General features: G+C 52.5%; 1 protein-coding gene and 1 long non-coding RNA gene across 6 annotated transcripts in view; one reads left to right on the top strand and one right to left on the bottom strand.

The window, feature by feature from the left end:
- LOC133260282 (maestro heat-like repeat family member 5) overlaps positions 1-15,781 on the bottom strand; it is a 60,837-nt gene extending 45,056 nt beyond the window's left edge. For all 5 annotated transcript variants that reach the window (XM_061438464.1, XM_061438465.1, XM_061438467.1 and 2 more), the window contains exons 1-6: positions 15,441-15,781; positions 10,055-10,236; positions 8,635-8,780; positions 7,897-8,025; positions 5,451-5,610; positions 3,934-3,986 (exon numbers count right to left, since the gene is read on the bottom strand). In XM_061438464.1, the coding sequence (XP_061294448.1) occupies positions 3,934-3,986; positions 5,451-5,610; positions 7,897-8,025; positions 8,635-8,780; positions 10,055-10,236; positions 15,441-15,520 (750 nt within the window). In that variant the 5' untranslated portion in view covers positions 15,521-15,781. The remainder of the gene's footprint in view (positions 1-3,933; positions 3,987-5,450; positions 5,611-7,896; positions 8,026-8,634; positions 8,781-10,054; positions 10,237-15,440) is intronic.
- On the top strand, positions 15,082-15,917 carry LOC133260292 (uncharacterized). The gene is made up of 2 exons (XR_009740722.1): positions 15,082-15,303; positions 15,781-15,917. It is a non-coding gene; the product is annotated as an uncharacterized LOC133260292 (long non-coding RNA).
- The last annotated feature ends 1,564 nt before the right edge of the window (positions 15,918-17,481 follow it).

The raw sequence follows: 17,481 nt of genomic DNA, 5'->3' as shown, positions 1-17,481 counted from the left end.
GTACCTAAAAGTAGAACTCCCGAGTCCTAACTGTATAAGAAAATGCCAGTTTTCCAAGCAGGTTTCCCCATCCCACCTACAGCGGGCACTTCCTCACCAGCATTTGGCTGAGCCTTTCTTTCTCCTATGAGGTCTGTCCGTGGGTGCGTAGAGGCTGCTCCCGGATGTTAACTGACATTTCCCTGAGGATTCAAGATGCTGACGGTTGTGTCTTTGGCTTTTGGTCATTCATCTGCCTTCCTCTGTGACATGCCTACTTAAATCTGTTCACTTTTGCAGTTGGGCTGTTAGTCTTTTCTCCCTGATTTTTGGAAGAGTTCTTCATTTATTCTGGATACAATCTCTTGTCAGAGATATGTCTCGTGAATATTTTCTTTGTGTCTCTGATTTCCCCTTTTTCACTTTCCTCATAGTATTGTGGGATGAGCAGAAGCTTTAATTCAGATAGAATCCAATTCATCCATTTAAAAAATTTTTTATGCTGAGTGATTTCTGGGTTCCAAGAAATATTTACCTGCCCCTGTGTTTTCCTCAAGAAGCTTTTTTGTTTTTTAATATTTAGGCCTTGGGCCCATCTCAAATTAACTTTTGTGAATGGTTCGAGGCAGGCATTAAAGTTCCTTTTTACCCCCCAGATAGGTGATTGTTGCAGAGCCATTTGTTTAAAAGACCTTCCCTATTGAATTGCTTTGGTACCATTAATAAAAAAGTAATCGATCACGTAAGTGTGGTTTTATGTTGGCGATTCTATTCTATCTCTGTCAATTCTCACTATCTTGTTGATTGTAGCTATATAGGAAATCTTGAAGTCAGCTAGTGTAATTCTTGTAATTATGCTCTTTTCCAAGATTGTTCTGGCTATTCTAGGTCTTTTGAAATTTCCATATAAAATTTTAAATTATAGATTTTATTTAATTCTATAATGAAGTTGGTTGGCATCACACTGGCAATACACAAATCAATTTTTAGAATTGACATGTTAACATTATTGACTCTTGTTATCCATGATCATTTATCTGCATTTATTTAGGTTTTAATTTCTTTTTGCAGTGTTTTGTAAAGATCTTGCCCATATTTTGTTAAATTTGTCTGAGTCTTTCATGTTTTAAATGTGACTGCATCATAGTTTTTTAGAAGTTTATTTTCCAATTGTTTATTGTTAGTACACAGAAATTCAGTTGACATTTGCATATTGATTCTATATCCTGAGATCTTGCTAAATTCAATTATTAGTAATTAATAGTAATTAATAGTTCCAGAATTTAAAAAACTGAGATTTTCTGTGTATGCAATTATGTTGTCTGCAAAGAAAGTTTTTCATTTTCCACTGTAATCCGTACATCTGTTTTCACCTGTCTCTTAGCTTACTGCCCTGGTTAGGACTTCAGTGCAATATTGACCGAAAGTGGAGACTGTGGGCCTCTTTGCCTCATTCTGATCTCAGTGGGAAGGCGTCACTCACTCATCATTAGGTGTGTGAGTGGCTGGGCTTCCACAGACGATCGTTCCCTCCTATTCCTGCTCTGTGAAGGGCCTTCCTCAATGTGACGCTGGGACTTATGATAAAAATATACACGTGGTCTTCATCTTCTTCTGGCACAGAGCTTCTGAAACCCTTTCCTAAGTGATGAGAGCAGTAAAGGTCTTTTGTTGTTCACAAGAAGCCTGGTTCCACTTCTGGAAAGCCCCTGGCTCTCCACCCAGGATGAGGGCGAGTTGCCAGGAGAACCCATCCTGGATCGACGGTTGGAACTCTGACCCACATCTGCACCTTCAGAGAGGGTGACAGGTGGACTTTCATTATCAGCTGTCGGCGGTTTCGTGAATCACACCTATTAACAAGGTCTCTGTAAAAACCCCAAAGGGCTGGGATGCTAGAGATTCCAGGCGGGTGAACAAAAAGGCAGATTTTTCTTGCTAATCTTTTGCTAAATATTTTTGAATTCATCCTCATAAAAGATATTGGTCTGTAGCTTTCTTGTAATGTTTTCTTCCAGCTTTGGTGTTGGAGTTGTGCTGGCTCCATCAGATGGTTTCAAGAGTGTTCCTTCTTCCTCTATTTTCTGAGAGAATTTGGACAGAGTTGGTATTATTTCTGCATTAAATTGTGATGGGCTTCCCTGGTGGCTCAGACGGTAGAGAATCTGTCGGCAAAGCAGGAGACCCAGGTTGAATCCCTGGGTTGGGAAAATGCTCTGGAGAAGGGAATGGCAACCAACTTCAGTATTCTTGCCTGGAGAATCCCGTGGACAGAGGAGCCTGGCAGGCTACAGTCCTTGGGGTCCCAAAGAGTCAGACACGACTGAGCAACTGACACTTTAACTTGTGATAGCATTAACCAGCGAAGCCTGTGGGAAGGTTTATAAAATATGACGCCAATTTCTTTTATCCAGGGCTACTCAGATCCTCTGTTTCTTCTCTTGTCAGTTCTGTGGTTTGTGTTTTCTAGGGAATTTGTTTATTCAATCTAAATTGCCTAATTTATTGGAATCATATTTTATTATCCAAACATTCTCCAGATGTTTAAAGGTTGTTCACTGATATTCCACCTTTACTGATAATGAATATTTTTTATTTTCTTGATCAGCTTATCAAAGAGCTTATCATTTTATTAATATTTTTGAAAAACCCACTTTTGGTTTTATTCACTCTCTATTGTTTGTCCATTTTAAAAAATTTGATTTTTCCTCTACTTTTTATTATTTTCTTTCTTCTACTTTGGGCTTAGTTTGCACTTTGGGGAATGGCTCCTTAAAATGGAGTTTAGATGATAGATTTTATCTTTTTTCTTTTCTAATATGGGCACTACAAATATAATTTTCTTCTAAGCATTGTTTTTTGTTGAGTCCCCCAAATTTCCAAATTTTCATATTGTGCTTTCTTTACCATTCATTTCAAAATATTTTCTAATTTTCCTTGTGATTTCTTCTATGGCTTGTGGGTTACTTAAAAGAGTGTTGTCTAATTTCCAAATATTTGGAATTTCTCCAGACATATTTTTGGTATTGATCTCTAATTGACGTTCTGGGCAGAGAATGTGCTCCGTTTGATTTCAGTCCTTTTAAATTTATTGAAACCTGATATATGGCCCAGCAAGCGATCTGTCTTGGTGAATGTTCCATTTACATTCGAAAAGAACGTCAATTAGATCAATTTGGTTAATTATGTTGTTGAAGTCTTCTATGTACTTAGTGATTTTCTGTCTTATTTTTCTATTAATTACCTGTATTGCTGCTGCTAGCGGTGTTATTTCCACTAAATGCTACTTAATTACAACTGTTCTGCTGCTACTATATGATAATAATAACTAATGCAGTGAGTGAGGGCTTCCTGTCTGTCACGCCCAGTGCCAGACACCATGTAGATCACTTCCTGTCATTTCACAGCAAGCGCTGGAGGTTGGCACTTTCACCCCCATTTGATAGAGGAGGAAATAAGGTACAGAGAGGCAAAGTAGGCACCCAGGACACACAGCTGTGGTTGGCTGAATCTGGACTGGAATCCAGGCCTGCCAGGGCCCAACGTCCCTTCTCCCAGCCACGTGGTGTGTGGTTGGAGTGGGAGCAGCGTGACACCCGTCCTCGCTGTGACAACTTCAGTCCCCACCGCCCTCCTCCTCGCCCCTCTGCTCTCCCGTCTGGCCTCTGCATCCTCTCTGGGCCCCTCAGCCATGGACCCAGATCCCAGGACGGGCAGGAAGGGCCTTGTGTGGCGAGAAGGGCCTTGTGTGCGCTGGACACTTGCTCTGTGCCAGGTGTCTAGAGACAAGTTCACGTCCTGACCCCCAGGGACCCTGCTGCTCCTCGGTACCAGCCTTGCCCGCCCTCTGCCTCCCATCCTGAGCCTCCTCCACCCTCCCAGGGCTGAGTGGGTGCCCACCCTCGCCCCCCATCATCCCTGCAGAAGGCCCCCGTGGCTGGGCTCCTTCCCTACCTTGGCCAGCTGCTCTTCCCAGCCAGCCTTCTCTCCCTCCTTGAAGAGAGTCTCTGAGGGAGAGAGTGGAGGTGGTGGTCACTGGAGGCCAGGTCCTATGTCCACGGCTGGGGCTGGGTCTTGGGCTCCATCTCCCCCATCCCTTGGACATGACTGAGTCAGGACTACATTGTCCTGGGTTTGTCTGGCTCCTTGGGGGAGGTGAGCTCCAAGGATAGTGAGCTGGACTTGGGTGTCCAGAGCGCTGGGCTGGAGTCGTGGTCCTGCCATCCATCCTGTGTGACCTCAGGTGGGTTAATTTCCCTCTCTGGGCCTCAGGCTCAGACAGTGGTACAGAGGGCTCCCTCTGGGCATGGTCCCCTGGGACGTGCTTGGGTCTCCTCAACGGTGGGAAAACAAAGCCCAGGGAAGGGCACACTGGGGCGCTGGAAAGCCTTTATGCTTGAGGCTGGAAACCCAACCTCAGAAAGAGGGGCCACTTCAGGGAATGCTCTGGGGGGATCTCAGAGGTGACCCAAGGCACAGAGGGACCTCCACCCAGCCTGTCAGCTCCAGGGGAGGGGTGCAAAGCCGAGCCAAGCTAACGCCTGCCTCCTCCCAGCCTTCCTCCCAAGCACAGCCTCTGAGGCCTCCCCTCTGGGTCGCCCTGGAGACAGCAGAACCGCCACATCCATTTCTCCCCCTACCTCAACTCTCGGGCTGAGGCTGTTGACTAGCTCCTCCCTAAGGCCCCTGGGTGTGCTCACACCATTTCCTCCTCCAACCCCTACTCATGGCATGCAAGGCATGGCTCAGAGTTGGCTGCCTCCTCTGGGAAGTCCTCCCTGATGGCCACCAGGGCAGAAGTACCCCCACAGCTGGGCAGCAGTGAGCTCAGCTCATGCTTGTGAATGAATGAATGAGAGGTGGAGTTTGCCTCCCTGGCGAGGCTGTGAGCTTGTGATGGCAGAGCCGGGCACACGACAGGAACTCAAAGAGTGTTAGCTGAGCCTCATCCTGGTAAGACCTCCCCACATGAGTCCTCCCCAGGGGTCCTCAGAGACCCCCCACTATCCAAGGTGGCCCTTCCAGTGGCTCAGAGGCAGCAGCTACGGAGGAGGCACAGAAATATGGACCTCCCGGGCCTGCGATGTGCAGCTGGGTGCCCAGGCCTGTTGCACAGTCTCTGTGAGCTCGGCCTGTCTGTCTGCCAGGAACCAACGGACCACGGCAGGGCAGCCCTTCCTCCTGGAACCTCCTTGCTCCGCCCTGGTTGTGTCCAGGCGGGCAGCTGAAATGCCAAGGGCAGGAGCGTGGCCTCGTCGGGACGGGCAGCACAGATGCCGTGGGGGTGTCCGGGCCGCAGCTTGGGGCCATCTGGCTGGCTTCCCTGTTGTGCAGCTGATGCTCAGTCCCGAGTATGTCCCACAGGTCAGCAGCCCTGCCGGCCCCCTCCTGCTCTCTTCACGGCCTGCCCCGCCCCCTGCTAGCCTGCGGACAGAGGGTGGCTGGGCCCAGGCCCCGCGGGCAGGACATACCATCAGAGGTCATGATGCCCATCACGTAGAAGAGACTGCGGTGCGGGAAGACGCCCGACAGGACCTCAGTCTCCAGGTGCCGGGCCACCACCTGCCACGAGTGCCTGCAGATGGCCACCAGCACGTTGCTGGCCGCGTCCTGGTAGGCCTCCTCCAGCTCCTGGGCGGGGGGCGGAAAGGAAGAGTGGGTGGTCAGATGGAGCCTTGACATCTCACACACAGGGTCTGGTTTGGTGGGCAAGACAGCTACTGTCAACCCAGGTTTTGGATGGAAAACTGAGGCTGAGGAAGCCCGACACGCAGAGCGGGTGGGTGAAGGTGAGGCTCGTCCCCAGGGCTCAGGATCACACGTGAATGTCCACATCCCTGGGCCTCTTCCTGGTCCAGAAACCCATCGTCATTATCCGTGCTGCTGAGCCTTTGCACATATGCCGTGTCTCCCACCTGGAACACAGTGCCCACTCATCCTGTCTATCCAAACGCTAGTCCATTTTGAAAGCTTGCTCCAACACCTACACTCTAGACATGCATCCTGAAGGCTCTACTCGATGTCACCTCTTTCCGGAACTCCTGAGAGCTTAAGACAACATCATAGCCTTGGAGTCTTAACCACCAGGGATTCAGAAACAGAGTCTCTGCTTCGGTCCCGAGATCTCTGGCCTGAGGAGTCAGTGTCAGCGTCTCGGGGGCAGAGGCCCAGCTGGCCAGCCCCCTCACCCTCCCTGCACCCCAGCCAGGCCCACCATGCTCTACTCGAGGGGCAGCCTCAGACTGTCCGGCGCTGTGTTGCCACACCCAGGGCTTTTCTCAGTGCTGTCTGAGTCATCAAGTGAAATCGTTATATCATTTATGATTTGTTGAAAGGGTGATTATGAGGGATTCTTGTTAAGATGGTGGGTTGAATCTGATTTTGCTCTTTCAGGAAAAGACCTCAAGTACTCTACATTTAGGAGGTTTTTACTGAGGGTGATAGCCACCCCTCTGGGTGAGGTAACTGGGCTGAGCCCTAAGCTGGAGGTAGGGCAAGCTGAGAACCGGCCTCCACCGACACCACACATGGTCTGATAGAAATCCCGGGGCGTGTGTCTCCCAGATGCTTACAGCTAGGGAGGCCGGAGAGAGGGTGGAGTGTGTGCGAAGTAGTCAAGCGCCCAGATCCCCACCCTGCACACCCACAGGGTCTCTGGAGAGGCCAGGCTGAGGGTCTCTGGCGGGGGAGGCCAGGCCTGCGAGTGCAGGGGACAGACACTTCCTGGGTCAGGTTCTCCACTCTGCTACGCGGGGCTGAGCCCCAGATCAGGTCTTCCCTGGGAGATCTGGATGGCCCGAGAGGAACGTCACTGAGGTGCTGATATGGGGACAAGGGACACGTGGAGGACAGTAGAGGGCTCCCCTTGTAACTCTGTGGTGGACCCCCAATCTCATCACCCACCTGTGTGCCCAGAGCACCTCAGCAGCTCCTAAGCACAGGCAGATGGCCACACAGAGAAGGCCATGCATATGGGAGGGATCAAAACCATAGCCACAACCACAAACCTGATGAAACCCAGAGAAAAGCTACTCAGAGGAAAGAGAGGCCAAACAGAGAGAGAAAACTGGAAGCAAAACAGTCCCTTTAATATCCTGAGAGATAAGAGAAGACACTGCATCTGTGAAGCTATTAACAGGATGAAATGGGAACTTTCTGAGGACAAAGACCAAGATCTCTTGAAAGTTAAAGGCTCATGGATATGCATAGAAAATGCAGTCAAAGATTTGGAAGATGATGGCTCCTCAGAGAGGAGAATGAAGGACAGAGAGGTGGAAAAAGAGAGGTGGGATGAGAGTATGGGGAACTATAGAGAGCTCTGGGTCTGAGAGTCAGGCGTTCCTGAAGCCTAGTACAGAGCAACACAGGGGACGATGTCCTGGGGAATCAGGGAAGCGTCTTCCAGAAGCAAAGGACCCAAGCAGCTGGACTGAAAGGATGCAGGACCACCCAGCAGAGGCTAAAATGGAGCCAGGCATGTGCTGGGCATCATGCAGGATGGAGGCGCCAGGAGGCACTTGCTCTCCCTGTGAGTCCTGGACCAGCTTGTGCACTCAGAGAAGCGCCTGCCCCACCTGCTGGAGGATGTGCGGTCCAGGTCCAAGCCTGAGGTCTTCAATAGGCGGGGACCCAGAGCCAGGCAGCCAAGGGCTGAGGTACTGCCTGGGGAATGCGTGGGACGCCCAGACCGGCCAAGAACTCTCTGAGACTCACCTTTCTCTGCTGTAAAGTGAGTGCATGAGGCTGTCCCTCTGAAGGGGCTGGTGGTAAGAAAATGAGAAAATGGGCAGAATCGCTTGGTCAGCCACAAGGCTGGGCATTGCCAGCATCCTTTGGGTCCCCGGGGCAGCTGCCTGCACCTCAGAAGCCTTTGTGGAATGGCCTATTTGCTGGGGGTGGGTGGTGGGGGAGACTCACCGTGGACCTGGTCATGTTCTCCAGGGCCAGCTGCATGAAGGACTTCTCCCAGGTCTCCTCCAGGGACTCAGTGGCTCCAATGACTGCCCCTAGGACGTGGAAGAGCCGGAACTTGTGCCGGGTGGAGATCTGTGGGTGGCAGGGTGGACACAGGCTCAGGGACAAGTTGGGTCTGATTAAGTGGGGAGTCGCCGTGGGAGCAGCAGTTAGGGGGCGGCGCGTAAAGAGGCCAGCGAGGAGATAGCATAGTGGACACATTTGGTCATCCATGCAGCAACACCGTTGTGAACAGCCCTGAACTAGGTTCTGCAGACACAGATGAATAAACACTTGTCCCCATCCTCAGGTAACTACCAGGGGGTCTAAAGAGCATTCTACCAGTTCATCCATTTATTCTTTTATCTATCCATTCATTAAAAAATCCAGATAGAGCTTAACCCTAATCATCCACCCAATCATCCCTCCCCTGTGACTTTAGGCGAATTACTTCCCTCCTCTAAGTTTCAGCGTTCTCATCTCTGAGAATCATGATAGTCTATAGAGACTGTTCAGAGGATGATCCACACATGTTGGTCTAGTTTCCACCCACCCCCTGCTGGCTCGCTGGACACATGGGGAGACTGACTTGCCCCAAATCATGGCTCTGCTGTCCGGAGGAACCAAGGTCTGAACCTGCTTTGGGTCTAGCCCTGCCCTCCCCTCCCCACGCCCGCCCTGAAGAGCCCTAACAGCTCCCACCTGCTGGTTGTTTACAAAGTAGTCGTGGATGGTTTCTAGCACCAGGTTGGGGGCCCCGTGCGCCATGTTCTTGATTTTCTTGATGATGTATCTCAGGTGGAGGGAGTCTGAACCACTGAGGTCCCGGAGCAGCTTGAAGCAGATGGCTGAGGTAGAAGGAGTGAGGGTGGGTGCGCTGTGGGGGCCACGGTGCACCCGCAGGGCTGGGCGGGCAGGGGAGGGGCGGGGCGGGGTGGGCTGGGTGGGGTGGGCTGGGTGGGCAGGGGCGGGGCGGGGCGGGGCTGGGTAGGGCAGGCACGGGCGGGGTAGGGCAGGCACGGGCTGGGTGGGGCGGGGCGGGGCTCGGCTGGGGACACGCTGGCGATCCTGGGGCTCCTAACCGCTCTGCCAGTCCTTCTGAGGTTCAAGGGAAGATCAGAAGCAAGAAAGCAAGCAGGGAATGCATTCTCGCTCGCTCGTGCAGTACTCGATCCATTCATCGGTTCACTCCTTTTCCCCCATTCATTCACCCATTCGTCTGTCATCCATGTGTCCGTCGATCTGTCCATGCACCCATTTATCCATGTCTTTCTATCCATCAATCCACCGGTCCACCCACCTGCCTGCTCATCCTTATGCTCATTCATCAGTCCATCCATGAATAAATTTATCCATCTATCCACCTTCGGTCCATCCGACCTTCCATTCCTAAATCCATCTATCCATCCATCTACTCACCATTCACCCATTTAAAAATTCATCTACCCATCCACCCACCCTTAATTTATCTGTTGATAAATTAAGCATTCATCCCTCCATCCCTCCATCTGTTCTTTCCTCACCGCTTCATCCTCCATCCAGTCACCCAACATTCAGTGGTGTTCATTTATTGTAAGACTATGTGCGTGGCTCCAAGGGGAGTCAGGGCCCGGCTCTGTTCTGAAGGAGCCTCCAGCCCAGGAGAGCCCTACCCAGTATCAGCGGACTTTCTGTGGGGAAGTTGTCTAAAAGGCCCTGGGCACACAGAGAGTGGAGGGGTGATGAATCCTAAGACAGAAAGGCAGTCAGGACTGGCTTCCCAGAGAGGGTGGCATTTTAGCTTTGCCTACAAGGATTAAGGCAGGTCATCCTTTGAAGGAGGGGATAAGCATTCCAGTGAGAGGGCCAGGTGTGAGTTGAGGTTCTAGGGTGTGAAAGGTGTTGGAGGAGTGTGGAGGGAAGGGCTGAGAGAGGGCATCTGGGGCTTCTGATGGTGTCTCAGGAGGTGTGAGGAGGCCAAAGAGGATGCGCAGGAGGCCCTGCTGAAAGCTGCACTAGATCCATGCCTTTTGACACCCCAAGGTCCTGGAGGGTGGGCTTGCTCTGGCCCTCGTTCCCGGGACTTCCTTAGGTGGAGGGACTGATGGGGTCTGCTGGGACGAGTCCCGGGGCCGGGGATCACCTGCACTGTAGGCTTCCTCGATGAACGCCGTGTGCTCCTTGGGCATCAGGGCGGCCTGGCTGCTCTGTGACTTGCAGAGCAGGATGGTGGTGGGGTGCCTCTGTCTGTCCCCACGGGCAGAATTCTGAGGTACCGTCATGTAGGACTGGTTCTTTGTGAATTCAGAGATGTGGGAGGAGATTCTGAAAGGGAAAAGAGGCCTTGGGTGTATGCATCTGAATGGCCCCGTGTGTTTACGGAGGGAGGTGCTGGAGAGGCCGAGAGGATGGTATTATCTAACTAGAAAATTCCAAAGAATCTAAAAAACACCCTACCAGAACAAAAAAGTGAATTCGGCAAATTGGCAAATATAAAGTCAGCGTACAAAAATCAGTCACATTTCTAGGTACCAGCAATGAACTGGGAATTAAAATAAAAAGGTACTATAAACAGTAGCACTAAAAATCATGAGATGTTTAGGTATAAATGTATCAAATAATTGTAAGATCTATATACTGTAAAATATAAAATACTGTTGAAAGACATAAAGACTTTAATAAATGGAGCGATGCACCATGTTCACAGATTGGAAGACTCAACATTGTTGTCTATTTTCTCTAAATTTCTCTAAATATTCAATGCAATTTTCATCAAAATCCCAGAAGCATTTTTTTTTTGTAGTAGCCAACAAATTGTTTCTAAAATTTATATGGAAAAGTAAAGGAATGAAGATAGCCAAGTAACTTTGAGAGAAGAATTGGAGCACTGACACTGCTGATTTGGAGGTTTGTAATAAAGTTACAGTAATCAGTGCAGTGTGATATTGATGAAAGCACAGAAATATAAACAAATGGAGCAAACTATAGAGCCTAGAAAAAGACCCACGTGTGTTATGGTAAAGGTGCAACAAAAGCAATTCAATTAAGAAAGGACAGTCTCTTCAATAAATGGTGCTGCAATAACTGGATAAACACATGTAAAAAATAAACCCCAATTTATATCTCACTGCAAACATAAAGTTATCTCACTATAAACATAGGGTTAGGGCTTCCCTGGTGGCTCAGAGGGTAAAGAATCTGCCTGCAATGCAGGAGACCTGGGTTCGATCCCTGGGTCAGGAGGGTCCCCTAGAGAAGGAAATGGCAACCCACTCCAGTACACTTGCCTGGAGAATCCCATGGACAGAGAAGCCTGGTAGACTACAGTCCATGGGATCGCAAAGAGTCGGACACGACTGAGCGACATCACTTTCACAAACATAAACTAACTCAAAATTGATCACAGACTTAAAGTAAAGCCTAAAATTCTAAAACTTTTAGAAGAACATTTAGGAGTAAATCTCTGTGATCCTGAGTTGCACAAAGCAGTCCCGTATATGACACCAAAGGTACCATCCATAAAATAAAAAATTGGTAAATAAGTTCACCGAAATTAAGAATGTCTGCTTTTTGAAAGACAGCTACAACAAATGAAAAGATAAGCTTTGGACTTGGAGGAGTAATTTGCAAATCACATACGTGATAAAAGACTGTGCCTGAAATATACAAATACCTTACGAACAAAACACAACCAACCTAAGAAAATACAGGTAAAAAGATTCAAATGACATTCCACAAAAGGAGAAAAGCAGATGGCAAATAAGCCCATAAAAACTGTTCCACACCATTCCCCATGGGGGAAATAAATTAAAACCCCAGTGGGATATCAATACACATCTACCTGAATGGAGAAAAGAAAAACCAGAAAATACCAAGTGCTGGTGAGAAGACAGAGTAACTAGAGTTTCCATCATTGCCCACGGAAATGCAAAATGGTACACCCAGCGTGGAGGGTAGTTTGGTACTTTCTTGGAAAGTAAGACCTACATTTACCATCCAACTCAGCTGTTCTACTCCCAGGCATTTACCGAAGTGAAATGACAACGTCACACAAGAATCTGTACACAGATGTTTACCGTGGCTTTATAATAACCCCAAACAGAAAAAATCCAAATGTCCTTCGACTGGTGAATGCACCAAAAACTGCATTTCAGGACCTACAGCAATACTACTCAGTGGTAACGAGAGGAGTGACTGACGGAGGCCACATGGAGGAGGCTTACATGCGTTACGCTGTGTGAAAGAAACCAGACCCCCAAAGCGACGTGCGGCCTTGTCCCATTTTTGTGACATTCTGAAAAGGTGAAACTATACAGGCAGAAAACAGATCACTAGTTTCTGGGGATAGCGGGGTTGCTGGAGGATTGATTACAAGAAGGGGCACGGGGAATTTGCAGGGGGGCATGGAGCCGTTTCATAGCTTGTGTGTGGTCGTGGCTGCACCACTGTAAGAGTTTGGGACTCTCGATGAGTCCCAGTCTAGAACTGGGACTTCCACTGCAGGGGGCGCAGGTTCGATCCCTGGTCAGGGAACTAAGATCCCACATGCCGTGCAGTATGGCCCCCAGAAAATTGAATTAATTAAGAAAAAACTTGTAGAACTGGACACTAACAGGGGTGAATTTTACTGCATTTAAATAAGAAATACTTTAGCTACTGAACAACAACATAGCTAAAAAAAACAAACCAAGAACAAAAGAAATAAGAACAAAAATGACCCCCCCATCTCATTTCCTTCTACTATTTCTTTTTTCTTAAATATTTATTTACTTTTCACTTTTTGGCCATGCCCCGTGGCATGCAGGATCTTTGGTGCTTTCAGGATCTTATTTCCTCAACCAGGGATGGAGCCCATGCCCCCTGCGGTGGAAGCTCGGAGTCTTAACTTCTGGAGCACCAGGGAAGTCCCTTTTTCTGGCTTTTTCTTGCTCACTCCACCCACCCTAGGTGCAGAGGGCTCCCGCTACTTCTGAACCCGCCGGCACACTTCTACCTCAGGACCTCTGCACTGGCTGTTCCTATCTGGTGAAAACCTCCCTCCAGAGCGCTGCTCGGCTCAGCCCCTCACCCCCACTTCACTTCTTTGCTCAGTTGTATTTTTCTCTATGAGCTTCTTTAAAATCTGACCCTCGCCCCACACTGACCGGTCGATTTCCTCCCACGCCCCTTTCCAGCTTGTAACACTGTATGATTCTCTGGGCCCTGTCTGGTGTTTATTGCTGTCTCCCCCACCGGAATGCAAGCCAGGAGACAGGGCTCTTCATGTCTTGTTTCCAGCTGTGTCCCCAACACCTGGAACCATGCCTGGCACTCCTCGCAGGAACTCAGCAAACGTTTGTGGAAAGAACAGTGGAGTGATGTGTCCAGAGCAGCCATCAGCCCTGCTGGGCTCTTCTGGGTCCAGCCCTTCCAGCTCACTGGGATCCTGGCGGTCTGTCCTCTGCAGCCTCCACACCGGGTCAGTTGTCTGAGCCCTTCTGGCTGACCTTGGGCCTCCGCTCTTCTGTCTGCCCAGAGCGTGTGTCCTTCCCCTCCCCGTCCTCCTCGACCCCTTGTGGGGGCCACATGAAGTCGCCTTCAGCCTGCTTGCCATGGTCAGCGCATCTTAGAGTAGGGGGTGTGTCCCCTGGCTCCCTGATGACTGATGGCCCTCCTTGGCTCCCGCTGAACTCACAGGAACCCTGGTGGCTCCACTGACCAACCCCTGGGCCTTTTCCTTCCCAGTCCCCTTGGAGGTGTGCTGGTTATCTCTCTCTGGGTCCCCCACATGTCCCAGGGAAGGGCCTGGGCGAAGGCCCAGTGACTGACCGAGTGAGTGGATGCTGCTGGGGGTGTGCTCCTGGGAGGAGCCAAGGTCAGCCCTGGACAGTGGGACCGTCCTCCCGGCCACCTGGAGCTGCTACCTTCAGCTCCCCTCCCAGCTGGCCTTCCTGCCTGGAGTGTGGGGCCTTCCCCTTCCCTGGCCACATCCAGCCTGAGCTCCCTCTGCCCCTCCCCACCGTCTGCCTCTCTGGGGACCAGTGACTGTGTGGTCAGCAGGGGATTCTCCCGGCTGTACTTGGCCCACCACCCACCTCACCAGCGCCCCCACCGCTGCCAACGAGGATGGGCCTGTGTCAGGTGCCATGTCCTCACACCAACCCCACGAGGTGCTGAGACACAGAGAGGCTCAGCGACCCATCCCAGGACACACAGCCTCTGCAGGAGAGCGTCCGTTCAGACCGGATCCGACTCCAAAGCTTGCATCCCAGGGATGTGACCACTGGGGCTCAGTACACACACCGCCCCTCCTGGAAGGCCCCCCTTCCTATGTGCGTACTCAGTCTCTCCGTTGTGGCTGACTCTCTGTGGCCCTATTGACTGCAGCCCTCCAGGCTCCTCTGTCCATGGGATTCTCCAGGCAAGAATACTGGAGTGGGTTGCCATGCCCTCCTCCAGGGGATCTTCCTGACCCAGGGATCGAACCTCTTAAGTCTCCTCCATCGGCAGGTGGGTTCTTTACCCACGAGGGCTACCTGGGAAGCCCGCTCCTTCCTATGGCCTCTCAGAAAACCAGCCACTCCCGTGCTGCTCCTGGAGGGCTCAGCCTTTCACACCGAGCCTGGCCCCCCCTGCACCCTGGAGGGGCCTTGGCAGGGTTGACCACAGCCACCAGCGAGATCTGTGTCTCACCCCAAACCTGCCTCCCAGTCCCACAGCGACCAGGATTGAGTGTATTTTAAAAGACAGGAGAATAGGAACGCAGTTAGCAGACAGCTGCAGGGGGAGCGTTTTCTCGCCCTAGACGTGAGGCGGGATGCGGCAGAGGGGAGACCGGCCTGAGCAAGCGGGCAGAAGCGACGGTGCAGAACAGAAGAGCTGTGTTCTGAGGCGGGTCGGGCGGCTCCCTCAGGGAGATACGACCACGGAAGCACAGGCAAGAACCTCACCTGGGAACCCCCTCAGGGACAGCCTGGAGAGTCGACGTGCCCCAGTCCCCACGCAGCAAACCGTGGGCCTGGGGACCCAGAGAGGGAGGCTGCCTGCCAGCTTCCGACCTGCCGCTGGACTCAGGAGGCAGAGCTGCCCTTGTGCCCACCTGGGGCGCAGGGACCCCAGACGACAAAGGCCACAGAGGGCCTCCCCTTTGTGCACATCCCTCAAGTCTCTTAGGAAACAGGCTGCTGTGCCCTCTCGACGAGGTGGAGGTTCCGGGCAGCAGAGGGACAGCATGCCCACTGTCTGTCCATCTGTCCACGCCATCTCACATCGCTGGTCCCCACAAGCATCGGCAGCTACAGGCGATGTGACGGCAAAGGCCATGCTGGAACTCGAGACCCCCTCTCTCCCTGCACCCAATCGCCCCGCCCTGCCGCCCCCCAGCCTCCTCTCCACCACATTGAGGGCTGTGAGGTCAGTGTCCACCCCCAACTCCCACTCCAGGGGGCTGCTGGCATGCTGTAGGACCCCTCCGTCCTAGGCCCAGGCTCTGGGGGTCCACCCCTTGCTGCCCTGCCCTGCAGGGGGCCCCTGCCCGGCACTGGGCTGACCTGGGGTTCTGGGACCTGGCTGAGGAGGTCCTGCCTGTGCTGGCGTGGCTGTGTGGCTTTTCTGAATGCTGCGCGTCCATGTTGGGGTGCAGTCTGGAGGTACTGCCCACTCTCTCCTCATGCCCGGCCGAGCAGCTCTATCTCTGGGCTCCCCCTCCCCCGCCCCAGCCAGCCCTGACCTCACCCCTGAGGTCACAATGCTTGCAGCACCCACCGCACCTTGCCAAAGACAGGGCTGTGGAATCGGACACTGTGTCCTGGGCACAGCCCGTGTGTATGTGTGTGCGCGCGCGCGTGTACACCTATGCCCTCAGCGTGCCCCTCCACCTCTGGTTCTTAGGTGTCTCCTTCTGGACACCTGTGGATCCGGCTGACACGCTGCTGCACCCTGGAGACCCCCCGAGGCAGGAGGCCCAGCTAAAGCCTGCCTGGATTCCCGACCCAAGGGGCAGCAAGGCAGTAAACGCGTGGTCTTAAGTCCCCGAGTCTGCGGTTGTTTGTTCCACAGCAACGGGTAACTTACTGTGTGCTCCATGCCGGAAGCAGCAGAGCTGGGACTGAATGGCCTCCCGGTGGAAGCCCTCTGGGTGGGTCCGCAGTGGGCTGCCTGCTCGTTGTCCCCTGGTCCAATTGCGTGGCTACAGGGGAGCTGGGTCCCGAAGACAGACCAGGGCTCCCAACAGGGACGCTTGTCAGCAGACTCCGCTGCCAGAGGCCCCAGGGTCCTCCCGTGTGGAGGGGCGAGGAGGCCCCAGGCAGCGGATGGTTGGTGTCTGGACCTGCTGGTGGGCGGCCCACCCCCAGCCCAGCCCGCCCTGATCTCGAGGAGTCCTGGCAGCTGTGCTGTGCCTGCAGCCCCTGCATCCTGGAGACACACACGTGTGGGACCCTGGCCGTGTGCAGGAAGCCAGAGAGTCAACAGATAGCAACCGCCTACCGCGGGGGCCTTGGGGGCGTTGCAGTTGCTCCGGGGGTCAGCCCCGCCTCTCTGGCTCTGCCAGGCAGGTGACCTTTCCGAGGCTGTGACCTCTTTAGAAACAGGAGCTGATGATGCCCCTTCCCCAGCTGGTTCTGAGACTTGAATCACTTTTCCTCGAAAGGGGCTTGGTAAGAGATGGGTGCCCAACACAGGATGGCTGTCCGACTCGGTGGGCAGCCGCACCAGGGCTAACTGCAGCAGAACTTCAGGATGTCCCATGAGATGGGGCTCCTGGATACGCACCCTGTGTGGGGAGGAGCCTGAGGCTGAGAATGAGGGGGGGCAGGGTCCTGCTCGTCCAGGCAGCTGGGGGATGGGGTCTTCCCCAAGCCTTTGGCTCAGCTCACTCTGATGGGAGCACTTGGGACAGTCCTGTTCGTCGCCCGGTTCGCCCTCGCCCATCCTTCAGCACCGTGAGAGGGACTGCTGAAAGCTGGGTCCATGAATCACGAAGGAGGGTCCCTGGGAGACTGGATCCCACAAAGCTCCCAGAACAGGTGTCGACAGTGACCCTTCTCAGGGCTGGGCCCCCACGCCTCCAGGGTGGCTCCCTGTAGCCACTCTGTCTGGTGGCCTACAGACTTGTGTGATCAGTGCTTAAATGCTCAGCAAGTTGAGGGTTACTTGTTAAATACCACCTTAGAAGCCCACAACGGAAGGGACACTAATAAACAGAGGTAATAAGTGCCCCAAGCCCATCACTTCTTGCTAATTGCATCTATTTTACTGTCACCTGTGTCCTAGAGGTTATTTACGTGTCTCTGTCTGTCACGGGGCGGTATCGTGCATCTCTGCCAGACTCTGTATGCCATCCATCACAGGGGCAGCCGGGGACCAGCCGTGTGGGAGCCTTTACACCATGGTCGTGGGCAATGCTGCAAGTCAGGGCCTTTGGCTTCTTTCTTTTTGGTGAGCCATTGCTGGACATCGACCAGGCTGACCGGGCAAGGTGGGCCAAGCAGGTCCTCCCCTTAGGAATTTGGAATCGGGGCCAAGAGGGAAGCCTTGGGTTGGGGTTCTCTATAGCTGCCCACCCCTCCTTAGGGCTCCAGGCAGAAGGGA

Source organism: Bos javanicus, chromosome 14 (genome assembly GCF_032452875.1).
Source record: "Bos javanicus breed banteng chromosome 14, ARS-OSU_banteng_1.0, whole genome shotgun sequence".
NCBI classification, from domain to species: domain Eukaryota; kingdom Metazoa; phylum Chordata; class Mammalia; order Artiodactyla; family Bovidae; genus Bos; species Bos javanicus.
The sequence above is the reverse complement of the archived record's forward strand: the minus strand, read 5'-3'. Positions and strand labels throughout refer to the sequence as shown.